Source organism: Bos javanicus, chromosome 9 (genome assembly GCF_032452875.1).
Source record: "Bos javanicus breed banteng chromosome 9, ARS-OSU_banteng_1.0, whole genome shotgun sequence".
Classification (NCBI taxonomy): Eukaryota; Metazoa; Chordata; class Mammalia; order Artiodactyla; family Bovidae; genus Bos; species Bos javanicus.
In genome coordinates, this window is record NC_083876.1 from 91928976 (window position 1) to 91953051 (window position 24076).

The 24076-nt window shown below is 41.0% G+C and overlaps 1 protein-coding gene across 2 annotated transcripts in view; it reads right to left on the minus strand.

The window, feature by feature from the left end:
• TFB1M (transcription factor B1, mitochondrial) overlaps positions 1-24076 on the minus strand; it is a 67151-nt gene that overhangs the window by 40501 nt on the left and 2574 nt on the right. For both annotated transcript variants that reach the window (XM_061428397.1, XM_061428396.1), the window contains exons 2-4: positions 23019-23170; positions 5346-5454; positions 3923-4074 (exon numbers count right to left, since the gene is read on the minus strand). In XM_061428397.1, the coding sequence (XP_061284381.1) occupies positions 3923-4074; positions 5346-5454; positions 23019-23170 (413 nt within the window). The remainder of the gene's footprint in view (positions 1-3922; positions 4075-5345; positions 5455-23018; positions 23171-24076) is intronic.

A 24076-nucleotide genomic window follows, 5' to 3' on the forward strand; every position in this document is an offset into this window, starting at 1 on the left:
ACCTCTTCAGCTTCTGTTCCTTTGCTCTTTCCCCCAAAAGAATGAGTATTTTTGCATTTCTATTGTGCTACTGAAGAGTAGAAATACCATAATAATCGTATCAGCTGAGGAAACTAACCCAAGGACAAATTCAAAAGTTGAGAAAAGCAACAAAGAGAACTATTAGCGTGGCCTCAATTCAAAGCAACAGAAAAGCACTAATAAGAGTCACAAGATGACTAGGATCTCAGGAAAAAAAGGATGTCATCTTAAGAGTTTCTAACAAACACAAAAGTGTTCTACATTTTTGTGATGGATGTTATGGCCCAATACTCTAAAATGGAAATTTTCAACTTTGGTGGTTTTGACATCTTGGGCTAGTTAGTGCTGAGTTGTTCTTTGCTACGGGGACTGTCCTGTGCACTGAAGGACGTTTACCAGCTGCCCTGAACTCTATCCACTGGGTGCCAGAAGCACCCCCAGCTGGGACAACCCAAAGTGTCCCGGGAGTGGGGGATGGGGCAAAACTGCTGTTGAAAACCAGCACCTCTGGAAGGGAACGTGGAGACAGAGGGATGGATGCAAGAAAAAATTTCTTATAATACATTCATAAATTATTCGAGAGGAAGACACTGGAAGAGTTGAACTAAGGTAGTCATCCAGTGTCTACTTTCAGAGCAATTCTGATATTAAGTTGTATTGCTTTATTTTTTTTACAGAAACAACCATGAAGCTGACTAAAATACACACAAAAAACAGGTTTTCTAAACTGGACACGATGCAGTAAGGGACTGTGATCACTGCCAGAAGAGAAAGGAGGTAAGTCTCGGGACTGCCCAGCTTACAGCTGCAGCACAAGGAGAGCAAAGAAACAGAGGCCAGAGAAGACCTGGAGTTCAGGAGACAGGCTGATGTTCTGGGAGGCCGAGGCAGCTAGAATCCGTGGGGCAGGCTGCTGGAGAAGTGGAACACAGAGCTGGAGAGGTCTTAGGGAAAGGAGGTAGAGACAGGAAGGCAGTGAGTGGAGACACACTCTCTTTCAAGTCTTTGGCAGAGCAAGGATCTGCAAGGGGTGTATGAGGTTAACTCCTCAAGGCTAGGAAGGCTGGACAAAGTACCACTGGAAAGCTGTCGGACAAAATGGAGCTCATACAGGGCTGGAAATAGTCTGCATTCCCAACAGCTAAAGTAAAGAGCCCATGAAATACACAGGACACAGGGTGGCTTCCTCAGAAACACCATGGCTTAGTAGTAGGACTTAGCCCCTGATCAAAGGCTGCTTTGGACCCATCATAATAAAGCTTGAAAGGCAAACCTCAAACCAATTTGTAAGTACTTTATCTACGTGCCAGAACAAAACCCACTACTCAACCCTATACAACAAAATCTGACCCTCAACAACACTGGAAAAAAAAAAACAAAACAAGCCTCACAATAGCCACTATTGTAACAAAAATTACCAGGCTTGAAAAGCAGAAAAATGGGACCCAGAACAAAGAGGGTGGGAAACATCAACTGGTAAACTAGTACAGAAATGACAGAGGCAGTGGAATTAGTAGGCAAAGATCTTAAAATAGCTATTACAAATATTATACATATGTATAAGGATGCCAAGAACATCATAAACATGAGAAAAAGGGAAGACAGAATAAGACTCAAACGGAACTTTTAGAGATAAAAGTACAGAATCTGAAATGGAAAATACAATTATCAACAGATTAGACACTGCAGAAAAGAGTGGTAAATTTGAAGTGGCAAGCCTTATGTCCCAGCACTGCCACCCTGAGGTCTGTACCCTAGAGTAATCTCATCTATGTGTACTAGCCTACATCATCATAAGAATGGTTGTGACTGTTTGTAATAATGAAACACTGAAACTAATGTGGGGTCCCCAAACAGGAAGACAGACAGAGAAGCCTGACAGACCAACAGTCAGTGGATAGTAAATAGCTGTATAAATAAGCTACAGCTATGGACAATATGAGCACATCAGGATAAAAAGAATATACACTGTATGAACCCATTTGTATAAAGTTGAAAAATGGACAAAACTGAAATATATTATTATACAGGTAAGAATCTGATAAACTATGTAGGGAATAATAAATTGCAAATGCATGGTATAGATTATCCTGGTAATAGATGGAAAACAGGAGATGCAATCAGAAAGAGGCATACAAGAGGGTGTCAGAGATGTTAGTAATCTAATTATTAACTTAACTTTAATTGGATTTAAAGATTTAATGGGATTAAAGACTTTAGTTGGATTAAAGATTTACTGAGCATGACCATGCCCACCAGAGCAAGACCCGTTTTCCAAACCATAGCTAGTACCTCCCATTGGGAAGCTTCCACGAGCCTCTTGCCCTCATCCATCAGAGGGCAGACAGAATGAAAACCACAATCACAGAAAACTTATCAAAATGATCACATGGACCACAGCTTTGTGCAACTTACTGAAACTTTGAGCCACTCTGTGTAGGGCCACTCAGATGGACAGGTCATGGTGGAGAGTTCTGACAAAAAGAGGTCCACTGGAGAAGGAAACAGCAAACCACCTTGGCATTCTCACCTTGAGAACCCCATGAAGAATATGAAAAGGCAAAAAGGTATGGCACTGAAAGAAGAACCCCTTAGGTCAGTAGGTGTCCAATATGCTACTAGAGAAGAGCAGAGAAATAACTCCAGAAGGAATGAAGAGGCTGAGCCAAAGGGGAAACGACGCCCAGCTGTGGATGTGGCTGGTGGTGAAAGTAATGTCCGATGCTGTAAACGAGAGTACTCCATAGGAACCTGGAATGCTAGGTCCATGAATCAAGGTAAACCGGATATGGTCAAACAGGAGATGGCAAGAGGGAACATCAACATTTTAGGAATCAGTGAACTAAAATGGATGTGAACGGGTAAATTTAATTCAGATGACCATTGTATCTATCACTGTGGGCAAGAACCCCTTAAAAGAAATGGAGTAGCCCTCACAGTCAATCAAAGAATCTGAAATGCAGTACCTGAATGCGATCTCAAATATGACAGAATGATCTTTCATTTCCTTCATCAGAAGAATCAGAAATAATCCTTCATTTCTAAGGCAAACAATTCAATATTATAGTAATCAAGTCTATGCCCCAACTACTAATGCCCAAGAAGCGGAAGGGTTCTATGAAGACCTACAAGATCTTCTAGAACTAACACCAAAAAAAGATGTCATTTTTATCACAGGGGGCTAGAATGCAAAAGTAGGAAGTCAAGAGACACCTGGAATAACAGGCAAGTTTGGCCTTGGAGTACAAAATGAAGCAGGGCAAAAGTTAACAATTTTGCCAAGAGAACACACTGGTCACAGCAAATACCATCTTTCAACAACATAAGAGACGACGCTATACATGGACATCGCTAGATGGTCAATACCACAGTGAAGAGGACCATGGAGGGAGAGATGGTTGGATGGCATCACCGATTCAATGGACACGAGTCTGAGCAGACTCCAGGAGATTGTGAAGGACAGGGAAGCCTGGTGAGCTCCAGTCCATGGGGTTGCAAAGAGTCAGATGCAACTGAACAACAACAGTTTGACTTGGGTGGTGGGGATTCGGCTGCTCTTTTGATTAAACCATACACACACAAAGCCGTGAATATACATGACACACTCTTCTATATTCATATGTCATAAAAAAGAACTGCTTATAGCCTGCAGATTCCCTCCTTAAACCTCTTTGCTTCAAAAACTGCTTTCACTGCTCTGAGGGTTTACTTTTTAGAGACAAACTTGGAACACTCCAATCATGAGAATGCCTAGCAGGCTTATGTGAGCCAAAGTCTATATATTGAATAATCAGACACCAAACCCCCTTACCTTTCTCAACTCCAAACTGATAATATTCTTTTTATTTTGTTCTGGTAATTTGATCTTGTGATAAAACAACCATAAAAAGTTAAAACTTACCTCTGCCACTTCCTTTTGAAAAGTCAACATCATCCGGGTTCTACCATATGCAAATGGTCCATTTCTTTGAGAAACATTTTCAAGCCATTTGATAATCAGTGGAGTTGATACACTAAAAGGCAGATTTCCAATAATATGTACATTTGGAGGATCTGGTTGGCATAAGAAAAAACTTGGTATGATTATTTCATAAATGTATTATGAATACAATTTTAGTTAAGAGTAAAATCAAACTGGCTATTAATAGCATCAAACAAAAGCATACAAAAAGATAACGGCTGAGTATTTTTCAGTCCATTTATTCTTCAGAAGCAATGTTTGCTCACAATCAGCTTTGAATTAAAGGGAAAAAACCCCACCTAATTAGTATTCAGTTAAAGTCCCCAGGTTTTGGCTTAGGAAAATGTGAAAAAGAACTGGTTTGAGGGAAAAGATCATTTAGCCTTGGACATGATGTCAAAGTTCTTGTGGGACACCAGAGAATCTGTCAGATGCCCACAAAGGGGGATAAAGGCTGGACATGAAAATTGTGTATAATATTTATGTGATAAGTGAAGTCATGGCAGGAGAAACAAGATTTAAGATGTGGGTGGAAAAATAACCACCAGCAAAGTCAGAGAAAGCTCAAAACAAGGTGAAAGGAAGAATAGGTGGGCCTGGTATCAGGGAAAACAGAAGCAGAGAAATCTTTTAGTGAGTAACAGTTTAACACTGGGAAACATAGAGAAGGTTTGCAGCAGGCAGTTAGGTGGGTCATCCCTGTTGTCTGTGGCTGGCTGGGCAGGGCAGAAAACTGAAGATGGTCACTGAGAAGAGCTAGTTGGAAGGGGGAGACGGGCAGAGCCAGCCACTCTGAAGGAGCCTGGTGTGGAGCAGTGAGAGACTCAAGGGCAGCTGTGGAGGCACCCCCAAATCGCTTCTCCAACTGCTCTGAGGGGGGTTTATGGGCAAGAAACACTTCTGTGTGTTCCAAGGAGCTGGCACATAGCAGGTACCCAATAAACTGTCCATGAATGAAGAGTGCCTTGGAAGGTTACTGAATGTAAAAGACAGAGGAAATAAAGTCAAAAGAAAGGGGGGGTATGGCTTTGTTCACCAAAACACTTTTTTCACCACTGGGAAAACACTTTCTAGCTCATTCCATCTTTATATGGTATCATGAAAATGGCAAGTTTATATGAACAGACCCCAAAATATTTGAAAAATATTGGTATCAGATAAATTTGGATGAAGAGAAAGCAATTTGATTTTTATTTTGGAAGAAAGTGGAAAAGCAGAAAAAATTGCAATGCACCTTACCTATTTAATTATCTAATTTAATATACGTATATAATATATATTTACAATGTATGACAAATAATACAAATATTTGTAATTAAATAATTACAAAAGAAAATAAGAAAACCAACCCAAAGACACTTACCATCCTCCCACTGTCTTTTGAGACTTTCTGGAAAAGCCCTTTCTATCTTAAACGTCAAGACATCTCCATGAACAATTCTCAGTTTTCCAGGTGCTGCATCAGAAAGCATCTAGTTTACAAAAAGGGCAATAAAATGAGCTCATACGCTTTAGAGAACAGTGGAATTCATTTTTTCCCTGGCAAATCTGTACATCATTAAATTAATATGAAAAGTCAGAGACTAAGAATGATCGTTAACGAACTAATAGCATGCTGCGTCCACTGCAACAGACATCTGTGGTGTTCGACTTCAACACAAGAATGACTAGGAATGGCGGCAGATAATAGTATAACAACAGCCTATTAACATCACAAATATTGACATAATTTTGACCCTCAAGATGGCTTGTATTTCGGTATAGATTTGGCAAACACCGAACTCCTGCATTTTTAAACTGGAGACTAGTCTCCCAAGGCAATAGAAATAAAAACAAAAATAAACAAATGGGATCTAATTAAACTTACAACCTTTTGCACAGCAAAGGAAATCATAAACAAAAATACAACCTATAGAATGGGAGAAAATATATGCAAACAATGCAACTGACAGAGCTTAATTTCCAAAATATACAAACAGCTCATACAACTCAACAACAAAAAATCCTATCAAAAATGGGCAAAGGAACTAAATAGGCATTTCGACAAAGACAAACAGATGGCCAAAAGGCACAAGAAAAGATGCTCAATATTGCTAATCATTAGAGAAACACAAAACTACAATGGGTACCACTTCACACTGCTCAGAATAGCCATCATTAAAAAGTCCATAAATAACAATCGCTGGAGAGGGTGTGGAGAAAAGGAAACCCTTCTACACAGTAGGTGGGAATGTAAGTTGGTGCAGTCACTGTGGAAAACAGTACGGAGGTACCTTAGAAAATTAAAAACAGAATTACCAAATGATCCAGCAAACCCACTCCTGGACACATACCCAGATAAACCTATAATTCAAAAAGATACCTGTATGCAGGTCAGGAAGCAACAGTTAGAACTGGACATGGAACAACAGACTGGTTCCAAATAGGAAAAGGAGTACGTCAAGGCTGTATATTGTCACCCTGATTATTTAACTTATATGCAGAGTACATCATGAGAAACGCTGGCCTGGAGGAAGCACAAGCTGGAATCAAGATTGCCAGGAGAAATATCAATAACCTCAGATATGCAGACTATACCACCCTTATGGCAGAAAGTGAAGAACTAAAGAGCCTCTTGATGAAAGTGAAAGAGGACAGTGAAAAAGTTGGCTTAAAGCTCAACATTCAGAAAACTAAGATCATGGCATCCAGTCCCATCACTTCATGGCAAATAGATGGTAAACAGTGGCTGACTTTATTTTTCTGGGCTCCAAAATCACTGCAGGTGGTGATTGCAGCCATGAAATTAAAAGACGCTTACTTCTTGGAAGTTATGACCAACCTAGACAGCATATTAAAAAGCAGAAACGTTACTTTGTCAACAAAGGTCCGTCTAGTCAAGGCTATGGTTTTTCCAGTGGTCACATATGGATGTGAGAGTTGGACTATAAAGAAAGCCGAGTGCCGAAGAATTGATGCTTTTGAACTGTGGTGTTGGAGAAGACTCCTGAGAGTCCCTTGGACTGCAAGGAGATCCAACCAGTCCATCCTAAAGGAGATCAGTCCTGGGTGTTCATTGGAAGGACTGATGTTGAAGCTGAAACTCCAATATTTTGGCCACCTGATGCAAAGAGCTGACTCATTTGAAAAGACCCTGATGCTGGGAAAGATTGAGGGGGCAGGAGGAGAAGGGGACAACAGAGGATGAGATGGTTGGATGGCATCGCTGACTTGATGGACATGGGTTTGGGTGGACTCTGGGAGTTGGTTATGGACAGGGAGGCCTGGCGTGCTGCAGTTCATGGGGTCACAAAGAATCAGACATGACTGAGCAACTGAACTGAGCATGTCCCCTAATGTTTTTAGTGGCAGTATTCACATTACCAAGATGTGAAACAACCTGATGTCCATCGACAAATGAATAGATAAAGATGTGATACATATGTACAATGGAATATCGTTGTTCAGTCACTAAGTCTGACTCTTTGTGATCCCACTGACTGCAGTCTGCAGGCTCCTCTGTCCATTGGGTTCTCCAGGCAAGAATACCAGAGTAGGCTGCCATTTCCTTCTCTACAATGGAATATTACTCAGCTATTAAAAAAGAAAGAAACAATGCCATTTGCAGTAACACGGATGCGACTAGAGATTATCAATACGAAGCAAAATAAGTCAGAAACAGAAAGGCAAATATCATATGATATCACAAATATACATGGAATCTAAAAAGCAACACAAATGCATTTATCTATGAAACAGAAACAGAATCATGGATGAGTCAGAGAACAGACTGCTGGCTGCCAGGGAGGAGGAGGTTCGGGAAGGACCAAATAGGAGGCTGGGGTTAGCAGATATAAGCTTGTATATATAGGATGAATAAACAAGATCCTACTATATAGCACTGGAGAAGAAAATGGCAACCCACTCCAGTATTCTTACCTGGGAAATCCCATGGACAGAGAAGTCTACCAGGCTATAGTTCATGGGGTCACAAAAGAGTCGGATGCGACTTGGTGACCAAACAACCATAAAGCACAGAGACCTATATTCAATGTTCTACAAAAAACCATAATGGAACAGCAGAAATCAAAACAGTAGAAGGCAACTATATGTCAATAAAAAAAATAACAAACAGAAACTAAAGACATAACGAAATACTGAGAATTAGGAGAAATCAAATGAAAGATGAACTTAATTTAACTAAATCTTTATATCTTAAGTACATACAAAGGATTGATTCTACGTATTACCAAGATCTTTAACTAAATCTGCGAGTAGAGTCAACCAGGCAGAAAAGTTATATGTCACTGCCAAGCTATACGTGGCACTCTGAGACACTCTCTTGACCAGAGTGCTCCTGAAGTAATTCTGATCCATAGGCACTTTCAACCTAATGAATTATCCTGCATGTTTTAACAAAAGCTACTTCCTGGCCAATTTCTACCTTCCACTCTTTGTTGTCCTTCCTTTCTTCAGTTTTTCTGAGTGAAAAAGAGAAGTACTTCTTTCCTTTATCTTTTTTTCCCTCCTTCTCATCCACCTTAACATCACACCTTAAGAAATGCTCTCATAGTACTGACGTGTTGGCACCTAACTAAAAGGAGGCTTACAGGTAAGCCATCTATAAATGTGCATGTGTTAAGTGCCCTAGACTCAAAACCAAACTTGATTCTTAAAGTCCTTAATAAAAAACCAACAGCCAGATGCAACCCATGAGCTTATAAAGTTAACATGCAAGAGAGTAAAATCAATGAAAACAAGCACATCTAAAGAACAGTGTGGGGAAGACATAGGGGGTTTGGTACCGACATGTACACACTGCAATATTTAAAGTGGACAACCACAAGGTCCCCCTACTGTAGAGCACAGGGAACTTTGCTCAGTATTACTGGCAGCCTGGATGGGAGGGAGTCGGGGAAAATGGATACGTGTATAAGTATATGTATGGCTGAGTCCCTTTGCTATCCACCTGAAACTATTATTGTTATTGGCTATTCTCCAATATAAAATAAAAAGTTAAAAAAATAAAGTAGGTTACAAAAGGAAGAAAAGAAGAGGTGACCCTCTTCCCATATTAAATCTCAGTTCAGGGAACTCAGAGAACCTTGGCTCCAATTCAACGAACTTTTGCCCTTAGCATCCCCCCGGATCATCATCTCATCCTATCTCTCCTCTGACTAATTCAGGCAACTGAGGAAGGATGAAAGCACCATCACAAAAGCCATGGAGGAGACATGGACCAAGGCACCTAGCTGTAGATCACTCACACCTCTGGGTCAACAATGTGCCTTGCACACGCTTCTTTATAGCGTTGTGTATTATAATCATGGATATACAGGTTTCTTTCCCCTGTAACAACAGAGGCCCCTTAAGGGCACCTGTTTCTTATCTACTTCAATATCCCCTGCGGCTGCAACCATACACAGTAGGTGCTTTATATGTATTTGACAAGTGAATGAATAAATGTATGATCAAATGGCATTCAGTTTTCTATGATGCTGGAAAACTCCTCTCCTAGCCTACAATATTCGGGGCCCCTAAAATTTGAAAGGTTCAGAAACTTGCAAAGATTTACTTCACTGATAAGTCAATTATACATGTGATGTTGGAGAAATGCGTAGCTGAAATGCATATGCTGATTAAAGGCTAAGCATTTTAAGTTATGGGAATCATCTAGTTTGATCTGTTTAGCCACGGTAGTTTAGCAAAAATAATTGTGTACCTCTGATATTAATGTACTTATGGATTATTTTAAGTGGCCATGATTTGCTAAAACTTACCTGATGAGTTCCAGACAAACTTAGAAAATATAATAACTTAGACATATTACAAAAAAAGGGGGATCTCGCTCTATAGGACAGGCTTTTACTGTATAAAAATTGTATTTAATGGCAGCATTTACCATCAATGAAGAACATTAAATTTTCTTCTGTAATTATGCTTCACATAATTAAAACAAAACAAATAAGCATACCAAAAACAAACAGGCAGAATTAAAAGCTTATGTTTCACAATGTCAATATATAGAAAGTAACGAGTAATTAAGGCTAAAATAAAACAAGGTAAATTTGGCTCTGCGGCATTAATTACATGCTCTGATAACTTCAACCATGTTTGAAATATTATTTTCCACCTTGACACACGCAGCTACATACCAGGAAACTGGTAAAAATACACATTTACCTTCCTTTCCCAAGTTTAAAGTGCTAGTTTTTTGGATTCCCCTTCTGGCTTATGTGTCAGTCAATGACACACCAGGTCCTCCTGTTCTTTCTTTAAGAGGTCTACTTTTTCCAGGACAGCTCTGCAGCTCGAGCTTTCCCCTTCCCACTCCCCACTGCAGAAGGAATGAATGCTGCTGTTCACAGGTTTATGTGAAGGCCCTGAGCAATTATGGAGGCCAAAAAAAAAAAGTTGTACAAACAGAAATGACAGTATAATTATGGACAGAAGCCATTTCAACACCTAACAATAATCAGCAACGACACAGAAAGACCCCGTAACCCACGAAGAGAAGAAAATGTCCGCATTATCATGATGATACTAGGGGAATGACGAAAGGGCAGGACAGATCACTATTACAGCCCTCAGGAACAACACTGGAGCCTGTTACACCTCAGAACTCTGGGAGTGTTGCCTCATATTGACCTCAAAGGCACCACCGATGATCCATGCAGGCACTAATGATAGCCAAATGAGTAATTTTACAGACACTCAAATTGTTCTACCATTTTCAATCCTGTATTTTCCCAAAACGAGACATAAGCAAGCTTTGAGTAAAAAGCATTCATTAAATAAGGCTGTAAAAGAAGAAAACCAAACTGTGATAAAGGAAGCATACAAAGTATGTAGATTGTGAGAGCTTTACATTGTACCAATCCTACAGATGTCAGATCCTGAAGCCAACATACTGAACTATATCATTTTTACTCAGTGTTGGAAGTAATTACAGCCAGTTTCCAAGAGAGTACATGTGCTTTTCTGGTATTACGTTCTATAAAGGGTACAAGGAAGAAACAGAGAATGCCTTTGATAAAACTAAGAAAACAAATGCAGAAGTGTTCTTCACAGTCACCTAAACAATCTCTCTCCTCTTACAAGTCAAGTACTTAGTGAATGCTGTCCTGCATGTGTGTGTCACGGGGTGGGGGGTGGGTGGGGGTGGAGGGGAAGCTATAGTCTTAACTAGGTAGTTTGCTGGTGATCTAATTTGATGAGGAAAGAATCTGTGCAATTTCTAGAACCTATGCCCATTTATAAATCCCTTCAGTGCAAAAAACTAACAGCCATTTGATATGTTTTACGCCACCTTCTCACGGTGACTTCCCTGGTGGCTCAGACAGTAAAGCGTCTGCCTACAATGCAGGAGACCCAGGTTCAATCCCTGGGTCGGGTCGATCCTTCCAGGCAGTACTCTTGCCTGGAAAATCCCATAGATGGAGGAGTGTGGTGGGCTACAGTCCATGGGATTGTAGCGAGTCCGACACAGCTGAGCGACTTCACTTTCACTTTTTCATGGTGAGGGGCTCATGACAGCCAACACTGCACAGTGGGCTAAGCAGTCATCACACAGCCCGGTAATACTGCCTTCTTTCTAACCTGCCACAGACTGCCTTTTCATACTGTTCATGGGGTTCTTGAGGCAAGGATACTGAAGTGATTTGCCACTCCCTTTTCCAGTGGACCACGTTTTTTAAGATTTCTCCACCATGACCCGTCCGTTTTGGGAGGCCCTGTATGGCATGGCTTATAGCTTCATTGGGTTACACAAGGCTATGATCCATGTGACCATTTTGGTTAGCTTGCTGGGACTGTGGTTTTCATTCTGGAGGTTGTGGGATTGTACTTCTTGCTTCTTCTGTCTGCCCTCTGATGGATGAGGATAAAAGGCTTGTACAAGCTTCCTGAGGGACTGGCTGTGAGGAAAACTGGGTCTTGCTCTGGCAGGCAGGGCCATGCTCGCTAAATATTTAATTTTCTGCTGATGGGTGGGGCTGTGCACCCTGCCTTTAGAGGCAGTCCAGTTCTAGAGCTTACAGGCTCTATGGTAGGGCTAAAGGTGACTTCCAAAAGGACTTATACCAATATGGACCTCCCAGGACGGCTTCTGCCAGTGCTCCTGCTGACCCGTGCCTCCACAGGAGACCCTCAAACACAGGCAGGTCCGGCTCAGTCTCTCACGGGGTTAACTGCTCCTTTCCCCTGGGACCCAGTGTGCACAAGGTTTTGAATGCACCCTCCAAGAGTCTGTTTTTCCTAGTCCTGTGGAAGTTCTATAATCAAATCCCATAGACCTGCAAAGTCAGATTCCCTGGGGATTCCCATTCCCTTTGCCAGATGCCCAGGTTGGGAAGCCTGATGTGGGGCCTAGAACATTCGCAACAGTCTAAGAACTTCTTTGGTATTATTGTTCTCTAGTTTGTGGGTTGGAGGTTCATAAAAATGTAAGGAGGTTATAACAAAAACCATCCCCCCAAAAAAGAAATGCAAGAAGTCAAAAGTGGTTATATGAGATAGCTTTTGGCTGTGCTTTGCTGGAGCAACTGTGAAGATACCCCACGCCCAAGGTAAGAGAAACCCAAGTAAGACGGTAGGTGTTGCAAGAGGGCATCAGAGAGCAAACACACTGAAACCATACTCACAGAAAACTAGTCAATCTAATCACACTAGGACCACAGCCTTGTCTAACTCAATGAAACTAAGCCATGCCCATGGGGCAACCCAAGATGGGCGGGTCATGGTGGAGAGATCTGACAGAACGTGGTCTGCTGGAGAAGGGAATGGCAAATCACTTCAGTATTCTTGCCTTGAGAACCCCATGAACACTATGAAAAGGCAAAATGATAGGGTACTGAAAGAGAAACTCCCCAGGTCAGTAGGTGCCCAATATGCTACTGGAGATCAGTGGAGAAATGACTCCAGAAAGAATGAAGGGATGGAGCCAAAGCAAAAAGAATACCCAGCTGAGGATGTGACTGGTGATAGAAGCAAGGTCTGATGCTGTAAAGAGCAATACTGCATAGGAACCTGGAATGTCAGGTCCATGAATCGAGGCAAATTGGAAGTGGTCAAACAAGAGATGGCAAGAGTGACTGTCGACATTCTAGGAATCAGCGAACTGAAATGGACTGGAATGGGTGAATTTAACTCAGATGACCATTATATCTACTACTGTGGGCAGGAATCCCTCAGAAGAAATGGAGTGACCGTCATGGTCAACAAAAGAGTCCGAAACACAGTACTTGGATGCAATCTCAAAAACGACAGAATGATCTCTGTTCATTTCCAAGGCAAACCATTCAATATCACAGTAATCCAAGTCTATGCCCCAACCAGTAATGCTGAAGAAGCTGAAGTTGAACGGTTCTATGAAGACCTACAAGACCTTTTAGAACTAACACCCCAAAAAGATGTCCTTTTTGTTATAGGGGACTGGAATGCCAAAGTAGGAAGTCAAGAAACACCTGGAGTAACAGGCAAATTTGGCCTTGGAATACGGAATGAAGCAGGGCAAAGACTAATAGAGTTTTGCCAAGAAAATGCACTGGCCATAACAAACACCCTCTTCCAACAACACAAGAGAAGACTCTATACATGGACATCACCAGATGGTCAACACCGAAATCAGACTGATTATATTCTTTGCAGAGAAAGATAGAGAAGCTCTATACAGTCAGCAAAAACAAGACCAGGAGCTGACTGTGGCTCAGACCATGAACTCCTTATTGCCAAATTCAGACTTAAATTGAAGAAAGTAGGGAAAACCACTAGACCATTCAGGTATGACCTAAATCAAATCCCTTATGATTATACAGTGGAAGTGAGAAATAGATTTAAGGGTCTAGATCTGATAGAGTGCCTGATGAACTATGGAATGAGGTTCGTGACATTGTACAGGAGATAGGGATCAAGACCATCCCCATGGAAAAGAAATGCAAAAAAGCAAAATGGCTGTCTGGGGAGGCCTTACAAATAGCTGTGAAAAGAAGAGAAGCGAAAAGCAAAGGAAAAAAGGAAAGATATAAACATCTGAATGCAGAGTTCCAAAGAATAGCAAGAAGAGATAAGAAAGCCTTCTTCAGCGATCAATGCAAAGAAATAGAGGAAAACAACAGAATGGGAAAGACTAGGGATCTCTTCAAGAAAATTAGAGATACCAAAGGAACATTTCATGCAAAGACTGGCTCGATAAAGGACAGAAATGGTATGGACCTAACAGAAGCAGAAGATATTAAGAAGAGATGGCAAGAATACACAGAACTGTATAAAAAAGATCTTCACGACCCAAATAATCACGATGGTGTGCTCACTGACCTAGAGCCAGACATCCTGGAATGTGAAGTCAAGTGGGCCTTAGAAAGCATCACTACGAACAAAGCTAGTGGAGGTGATGGAATTCCAGTTGAGCTATTCCAAATCCTGAAAGATGATGCTGTGAAAGTGCTGCACTCAATATGCCAGCAAATTTGGAAAACTCAGCAGTGGCTGCAGGACTGGAAAAGGTCAGTTTTCATTCCAATCCCAAAGAAAGGCAATGCCAAAGAATGCTCAAACTACCACACAATTGCACTCATCTCACATGCTAGTAAAGTAATGCTCAAAATTCTCCAAGCCAGGCTTCAGCAATATGTGAACCATGAACTTCCAGATGTTCAAGCTGGTTTTAGAAAAGGCAGAGGAACCAGAGATGAAATTGCCAACATCCTCTGGATCATGGATAAAGCAAGAGAGTTCCAGAAAAACATCTATTTCTACTTTATTGACAATGCCAAAGCCTTTGACTGTGTGGATCACAATAAACTGTGGAAAATTCTGAAAGAGATGGGAATACCAGACCACCTGATCTGCCTCTTGAGAAATCTGTATGCAGGTCAGGAAGCAACAGTTAGAACTGGACATGGAACAACAGACTGGTTCCAAATAGGAAAAGGAGTTCGTCAAGGCTGTATATTGTCACCCTGCTTATTTAACTTCTATGCAGAGTACATCATGAGAAACGTTGGACTGGAAGAAACACAAGCTGGAATCAAGATTGCCAGGAGAAATATCAGTCACCTCAGATATGCAGATGACACCACCCTTATGGCAGAAAGTGAAGAGGAACTCAAAAGCCTCTTGATGAAAGTGAAAGTGGAAAGTGAAAAAGTTGGCTTAAAGCTCAACATTCAGAAGACGAAGATCATGGCATCTGGTCCCATCACTTCATGGCAAATAGATGGGGAAACAGTGGAAACAGTGTCAGACTTTAGTTTCCTGGGCTCCAAAATCACTACAGATGGTGACTGCAGCCGTGAAATTAAAAGATGCTTACTCCTTGGAAGGAAAGTTATGACCAACCTAGATAGCATATTCAAAAGCAGAGACATTACTTTGCTAACAAAGGTTCGTCTAGTCAAGGCTATGGATTTTCCAGTGGTCATGTATGGATGTGAGAGTTAGACTGTGACGAAGGCTGAGCACCGAAGAATTGAAGCTTTTGAACTGTGGTGTTGGAAAAGACTCTTGAGAGTCCCTTGGATTGCAAGGAGATCCAACCAGTCCATTCTGAAGGAGATCAGCCCTGGGACTTCTTTGGAAGGAATGATATTAAAGCTGAAACTCCAGTACTTTGGCCACCTCATGCGAAGAGTTGACTCATTGGAAAAGACTGATGCTGGGAGGGATTGGGGGCAAGAAGAGAAGGGGACGACAGAGGATGAGATGGCTGGATGGCATCACTGACTCGATGGATATGAGTCTGAGTGAACTCCAGTTGGTGATGGACAGGGAGGCCTGGCGTGCTGCGATTCATGGGGTCGTGAAGAGTCGGACACGACTGAGCAACTGATCTGATCTTACAAATAGCTGAGAAGAGAAAGGCAAAGGAGAAAGGGAAAGACATATTCAAATGAATGCAGAGTTCCAGAGAATAACAGGGAGAGATAAGAAAGCCTTCCTCAGTGATCAATGCAAAGAAATTGAGGAAAACAACAGAATGGGAAAGACTAGAGACCTCAAGAGAATTGGAGATACCAAGGAACGTTTCACGAAAAGATGGGCACAATGAAGGACAGAAACAGCATGGATCTTACAGAAGCAGGAGATATTAAAGACCAGGTGGCAAGAATACACAGAAGAACTATACAATAAAGGTCTTAATGACCCAGATAACCATGATGATGTGATCACTTACCTAGAGTCAGATATCCTGGAATGTGAAGTCAAGAAGCCCTTAGGAAACATTACTACAAACAAGTTAGTGGAAGTGACAGAATTCCAATTGAGCTATGTCAAATCCTAAAAGATGATGCTGTTTAAGTGCTGCACTCAATATGCCAGCAAATTTGGAAAACTCAGAGGTGGCCCTGGACAAGGAAATGGCAGCCCACTCCAGTCTTCCTGCCTGGAAGATCCCATGGAGAGACGAGCCTGGTGGGCTACAGTCCACCATGGGGATGCAAAGAGTTGCACATGACTGCGAGACTGAGCACAGCCGTGGCCACAGGACTGAAAAAGGCCAGCTTTCATTCCAGTCCCAAAAAGGCAATGCTGAAGAATGTTCAAACTACCACACAATTGCACTCATTTCACATGGCAGCAAGGTCATCCTCAAAATCCTTCAAGCTAGACTTCAACAGTACATGAACCGAGACCTTCCAGATGTACAAGCCTGATTTAGAAAAGGCAGAGGTGCCAGAGATCAAATTGCCAACATCCACTGGATCACAGAGAAAGCAAGGGAATTCCAGAAAAACATCTACTTCTGCTTCACTGACTACACTAAAGCCTTTGATGTGTGGATCACAAACTGTGGAAAATTCTTAAAGAGATGGGAATACCAGACCACTTTACCTGCCTCCTAAGAAATCTGTATGCAGGTCAAGAAGCAACAGTTAGAATCGGACAGGGAATAATGGATTGATTCAAAATTAGGAAAGACGTAGATCAAAGCTGTCTATTGTCACCCTGTTCATTTACCTTTTATGCAGAGTATATCATGTGAATGTCAGGTGGATGAATCACAAGCTGGAATTAAGACTGCCTGGAAAGGTATCAATAACCTCAGATATGCAAAACCACCCTTACGGCAGAAAGCAAAGAGAAAATAAAGAGCCTCTTGATGAAAGTGTAAGAGAAGAATGAAAAAGCTGGCTTAAAACTCAACATTCAAAAAACAAAGATCATGGCATCCAGTCCCATCATTTCATGGTGAATCAGATCAGTTCTTGGGGGAAAAAGAGGAAATGGGCAGATTTTATTTTCTTAGGCTTCAACATGACTGCAGCTGTGAAATTAAAAGATGCTTATTCCTTGGAAGAAAAGCTATGACAAACCTAGAGAGCATATTAAAAAGCAGAGACAACATTTTGCTGAGAAAGGTCCATACAGTCAAAGCTATGTTATCTTCCAGTCATCATGTACATATGAGAGAGTTGGACCATAAAGACGACTGAGCACAGAAGAACTGAATTTTTTTCAAACTATGGTGCTGGAGAAGACTCTTTGAGAGTCCCTGGACAGCAAGGATATCAAACCAGTCAATCCTAAAGGAAACCAAGCCTGAATATTCACTGAAAGACTGATACTGAAGCTCCAATACTTTGGTCATCTGATGCGAAGAGGTGACTCATCAGGGAAAAGACCCTGATGCTAGGAAAGATTGGGGACAGGAAGAGAAGGGGATGACAGAGGATGAGACGGTTGGATGCCATCACTGAGTCAATAGACATGAGCCTGGGCAAACTCTGGGAGATAGTGAAGGACAAGGAAGCCTGGCGTGCTGCAGTTCATGGGGTCGCAAAGAGTTAGACACAACTGAGCGACTAAACAACAAACAATAAGAACAGGTACAGTAGAAACCCACTCAGACTCACCAAGTGATTAGATACTTGATTTAGTAAATTTTCTACTCAACCCGGGGTTTTCCTTGGTGGTTCACATGTAAAGAATCTGCCTGCAGTGCAGGAGACCCAGGTTCGATCCCTGTGGGAAGATCCCCTGGAGTACGTAATGGCAACCCACTCCAGAATTCCTAACTGGAGAACTCCATGAACAGAGGAGCCTGGTGAGCTGCAGTCCACTGGTCACTTAAGAGTCAGACACGACTGAGCAACTAAGACTTTTTCTATTCAACCAATGTAACTCCATTAATTGTCAACATTTCTTAAAAATAAACTTATAGAATTCTTGATGACTTGGATCACTGTTGACTGTAGAGGAACGGCCTCAACAGCTATGGACCCCTCCCTATTGTGCTTTCGCTTCTTGTAGCTCTTCTGCCACAGTAATAACTGTTACTTCTTGCTGTAGTCAGTGGGTCTGCTTCCAGCATTCTCTGTACTTACTTGCAGTGGACTAGGAGATCACTTTGGCTGTGAATCAGCTTTTGCTAACTGAGTGTTGTCCATGTTATGATTAACTGTGGTCATAGCTGTATCAAGTAAGTTACATGTATACGTATGTAGTCATCACAACAGGAAGTCCTATTTAAAATCTGCTAGAAAGAATTTCAAACATTTACTACCTCTGATTAAAAACAAGTCCTGTTGTTAGGATGACCAGATTACTTTATACTTCCCTTTGCAAGAAGATGGGGAAGGGGAAGAATTGTAAGAGCAGCCATTTACTGACTACGGGCAACAGACCAATCTCTTTACATAAATTTCTATCCTTATAATAACCACAAAAGAAAACTAACATTCCCATGCTGCAGATGAGAAAGCTGAAGCTAAAAAAGGTTCAAAGGCAAGCCCAGGGTCACAAAGCTAGTAAGTGCCATATATGATATCTGAAAACCAATCTATTTGATTCTCAATCCCATGAAGTCTACATTGCCTATCAAGTAGAAATACTGTTTTCAGTTCAGTTGCTCAGTCATGTTCGACTCTTTGCGACCCCATGAATCGCAGCACACCAGGCCTCCCTGTCCATCACCAACTCCCAGAGTTCACTCAGACTCATGTCCATCGAGTCAGTGATGCCATCCAGCCATCTCATCCTCTGTCGTCCCCTTCTCCTCCTGCCCCCAATCCCTCCCAGCATCAGAGTCTTCTCCAATGAGTCAACTCTTCTCATGAGGTGGCCAAAGTACTGGAATTTCAGCTTTAGCATCAATCCTTCCAAAGAAATCCCAGGGCTGATCCAGGAAGCTCTCACTGGCCCATGGGCAAGAAACATGAAGAAAAGGACACCAAGGCACATCATGATGAAAAGACTCAAAGCCAATGATGTAGAAAAAATCATCAGCTATAAAAAGGGACACATTCCAGTCAGTTCTAATGAGGTGGATGAACCTAGAGCCTATTATACAGAGTGAAGTAAGTCAAGTATCATATACTAATGCATATATATGGAATCTAAAAAGACAGTACTGATGAACCCGTTTGCAGGGCAGCAAAGGAGACACAGACACTGAGAACACACTCACACAGACGTGAGAAGGAAGCAGAGGGTGAGCTGTATGGAGAGTAACCTGGAAACACACATCACCGTATGTGACATGCACAGCCATTTTGCTGTATGACTCAGGGAACTCAACCTGGGGTTCTATAACCACCTAGGGAGGTAGGATGGGGAGGGAGGTGCAAGAGGGAGGGGACATACGTATACCTATGGCTGATTCGTGCTGATGTTTGGCCAAAACCAACAATACTGTAAAGCAATTATCCTTCAATTACAAATAAAATTATAAAAAAAAGAAAAAATCATAAAAACAGCCCAAGAAAAAAGACAGAAGCAAAGAACAGATTTGTCAGAAACAACATAAGTAATAAGATAGCAGAGCAACATCTGAAGAGTACTGGAGAAAAACTCCAAAACCTGACAGCATGTTTTTAAACACATTTAAACCATAACAATCCTATGAGCAAACTGAGGCACAGTGAGAGTTTCCTGCCCAGTCATATAAATAGTAAACGGTAGAGCCAGACATCAAACACAGGTCATCTGACGCTAAGAGTCTGTTCTATACTATAAAAATCACACTACAATGCTTTCACATATTAAACACGTTTTCTTACATTACAACATGCTAACAGTGAAAAACCTGTATGTTACCACTATGTTCTTTTCCCTAGGCTGCCTCGTGATAATATTTTAAGAACCTGAATTAAGCTACAAATGACATACTTCAGCTAGCAGACATTTTATAAATTATTACAATTTCTTTAAAAAGTAATTCTATTAGCTTAGATATCACTAAAATGGAATCCTTAAAATAGACCACTCTTTCTGCCTTTACTCAGTTTTATGATTAATTTAGCACCTCTAAAAGAACGTGGTTTTACATATTGAAACATTCTTTACAAGAAAAAGAAGTCTATTTGATATTTTAGTACCCAACATTTCTTTTTAAGGCAAATTCCTTTCCTGCATATGCGACACTAAAAATTAATTTTACTTCTTCTACAGAAACAGAAGTCAAATATATACTTCCTGCACAGCAATTTACTTTGAAATCAACCTTCATATTTAGGGAAAAAGCACATAACTTTGATAATTAATGATACCCAATTATTCGGTTTCACCATTAAATAACACATTTATTTAATCACCTAATTAGATATCTACAAAGAGTCAACCTTTCTATCTCCATGTGAAACATTACCAAACATCTGGTATGCACCAGGCACTCTTAGATGCTGTGGAGATACAGCAGGGAACAAAACAGACAAAAACATCTACCCTCATGGCACTTAACATTCCAGAGGGGTGAAGAAGTGTTAAGTTGCTCAGCTGTGTCTGACTCTTTGCAACTCTGTGGACTGTAGCCAAACCAGGCTTCTGTCTATGGGGTTTTCCAGGCAAGACTTCTGGAGAGGGGAGCCATTCCCTTCTCCAGAGGATCTTTCCTACCCAGGGATCGAACCCCGGTCTCCTGCATCGTCAGGAGGATTCTTTACTGTCTGAGCCACCAGGGAAGACCTCAAAGATGTGAGACTGACAACAAATAAGAACATACAGTGTGTCAGATAATAATAAATCTAATGAGACAAAACAAGGCAGAAGTTAGGAGTGCAGGGATATGGGAGGGGCAGTGAAAAGAGTGTGGCTGTCTGTTGGTCTGTCTTCAAAACATCTTTCGTTGAGATCAGAGAGGAGGATATATAAATTAGGCTGGTGATGCGAAATGTGATTCACCTGCCTGCCTAATGGGAAAAAATTACACATAATAGAGGGTGAGATTTAGGGTTAAGACATCCCTTTAAGATGAAAAGAAGTCACAAGAGTCTTCTCTATGCCTGCAGAAAGGCGAGATGAATAAACCTGCAGGGAACTGTGTAATGTTATTCAGTTTCTTTTTATCATCTTATGCTCCCACCAAAAATAACACTGTTACAACTTCCACCTCCAACTGATACACCATTCTGGAAAGAAACTGGTTCAGAGCAAAAATCACTATTAAATTCCATATTTAATCAAGGAATATTGCACTATGTGCTGCTGCTAAGTCACTTCAGTCGTGTCCGACTCTGTGCGACCCCATGGATGGCAGCCCACCAGGCTCCCCCGTCCCTGGGATTCTCCAGGCAAGAACAGTGGAGTGGGTTGCCATTTCCTTCTCCAGTGCATGAAAGTGCATTGCACCACGTAATAATCCCCAAATAAAGTTATAAATCTGAAACCAATTCTATCAAGGCTGGCAAAATTAGGTGGAACTAAATATATAATTTTTTTAAAGCATAAAGGCTGGATATAGCAAAATAATGAGAAGAAAACTCACTGGGTTCTAAAAATATCCAGAGGCATAAACACAAGCTCTAGATTTTCTCAAATTTTCTCAAACTGTTCTGGCAGAAATTAAACATTTATCCATTAATATACGTAAAAGTTTTAGAATGCACTAATTTTAAACTGATTTGTCCTCCTATATGAAAATAACAATGTAGCTAATTTTATTATTCTATTGGACTCACTAAATAAATTGCTACTCTTATGAACCAAAGGCTAAGGACTCTCTTAAAGTTTCAGAATTACAGAGGAGTCAAACAAAGGCCCTTAAGCCATTAGGTATAAGTGCCCCGATGAAGAATCCCTTTATAAGATCCCTTATATAATCTGTTCCACTGTATTATACTGTTTTAAAAATTTAACTTTCTCCTCATTTTTAAATCCACCTGCCTCCCTCAATTCTTATCTGTTTTAGTTCTCTTCTAGAGAAGATCAAAACAAACTGATCCTCCCCACCACAGCTTTGGAGAGGCAGCTATGAATCCCCTCACTCAAGGCTTCTCTTCCACTGAAATACAACCAGTTTCTTCAAACACTTCTCATAGGACATCACCTACTGTTTTAAAGATACATTTATCATTTCATTCCGGCTTCCCAGGTGGCTCAGTGGGAATCTGCCTGTAGGCGGATTTAGGAAATGTAGGCGACTCAGGTTTGATCCCTGGGTCAGGAAGATTTCCTGGAGAAGGAAATGGCAACTCACTCCAGTATTCTTGCCTGGGAAATCCCATGGACAGAGCAGCCTGGTGGGCTATAGTCCATGGGACTGCACAAAAGTTGGACATGACTTAGTGACTAAAGAAAAACAACGATCATTTTATTCAAACCTCATTTTAAACCTATGGCACAACTTAATTTTTTCACTTAAAAAATCCTTACACAAATGCCTAAGCTTAACAATTACTTTCTCTCAATGAGGCGTGTATCTTCTCTATCTTGTGCTTGTGGAAATGATTTTCTGAACTTAAAGGAGGTTCTCAGAAGCCATGCCAGTAACTGAGACATCGTTAGCATTTCTTAGTTTTACTTATTTTTGAAGGAATGGGGTACTATGGCATGCACAGCTATTAGTAGCCAAAAAGTCACACAATTAGCTTGCTTATCATCAATGCATAAAGCTGGTTCATTCAAGCTTTGGCCAACAATTCATGTGAGAATGGTGATTAGAAATGCAGATTCCTAGACCACTCCTAGACCACTGTAATCAGAATCTCTGGAATGAGGCCTGGAGAACTGCAGTTTGAGGAGCAAACTGTATAAGTCTTATATACCCTGAGGTTTAAGAATCGTGACCTGAAGATTTAAACTGGGTTTTTACCTCCTAAGTAAGGTACTTTCAGCAACTCACCTGTAATCCAGGAATAAATCGACTATCCTTTTCAACCACCAGAAGTTCAGCAACACCGGCATTGAGAATGGATCTTGTGATTCCCCCAGGCCCAGGGCCCACTTCATATACATAAGCATTTGTCAGATTGCCAGCTTTCCTTACAATTTTATCTAGAGAAAAGAAAGTTTGAATTGACTACCTTGGCAAATGTCAACATATGGAATTCAAAATGAAAAATAATCTACACAAATTCTTATCAGCATTACTTAACCAACTAATCTTTTATACATAGTATTTATCAGATTATTTAACTCAGCCTAAACCAATGTATAGTAGCCATTCAATAGTCTACCATATAACTGTTGAATTCTACCAGACCCTTAATAAAAATAGGATTACCATGACAAATTTCCTTAACTTAAATAAACATGGTATTTTCTGAGAGCTTCCTTGGTGGTGCAGTGGTAAAGAATCTGCCTGCCAGTGCAGGAGATGCAAGAGACAAGGGTTCAATCTCTGGGTTGGGAAGATCCCCTGGAGAAGGAAATGGCAACCCATGCCAGTATTCTTGCCTGGAAAATCCCATGGACAGTGGAGCCTTGTAGACTACAGTCCACCAGAGAGTCGGACACGACTGAGTGCACGTGCACGAAAGCATATGCACACACGGTATTTTTCACCTGTTTCTCTGCCAAACCAATCAATATAAGAAGTGATGGAAAAACACAAACCACTTCTCTACAGTTGTTGAATATCAATTATGTGAATAAGCAAGGCGAGCTTCACATTCAGAATTTCCAACGTTGCAAGTTAGAAATTCAGAAGCAGAAAGTGCTGGCAGTATTCACTTTTATCTACAGACATCTAGCTGGTGGTCAACGTGGCAATGGTACCAAGTTCCTAGCTAACAGGATTTGCAGAAATTGAGATTCTTGGTTATTTTTAGGAAAAAGTTAAATTTAGGAGTGAAGGTTTTTTGAGCTTTGCAAACATGCAAGTTGATACAAGAAAATTAATTTTTTAATCAATCTAAGTTAGCAGACCTTAAGAAAGCACGGAAAAGCACATTACTGAGG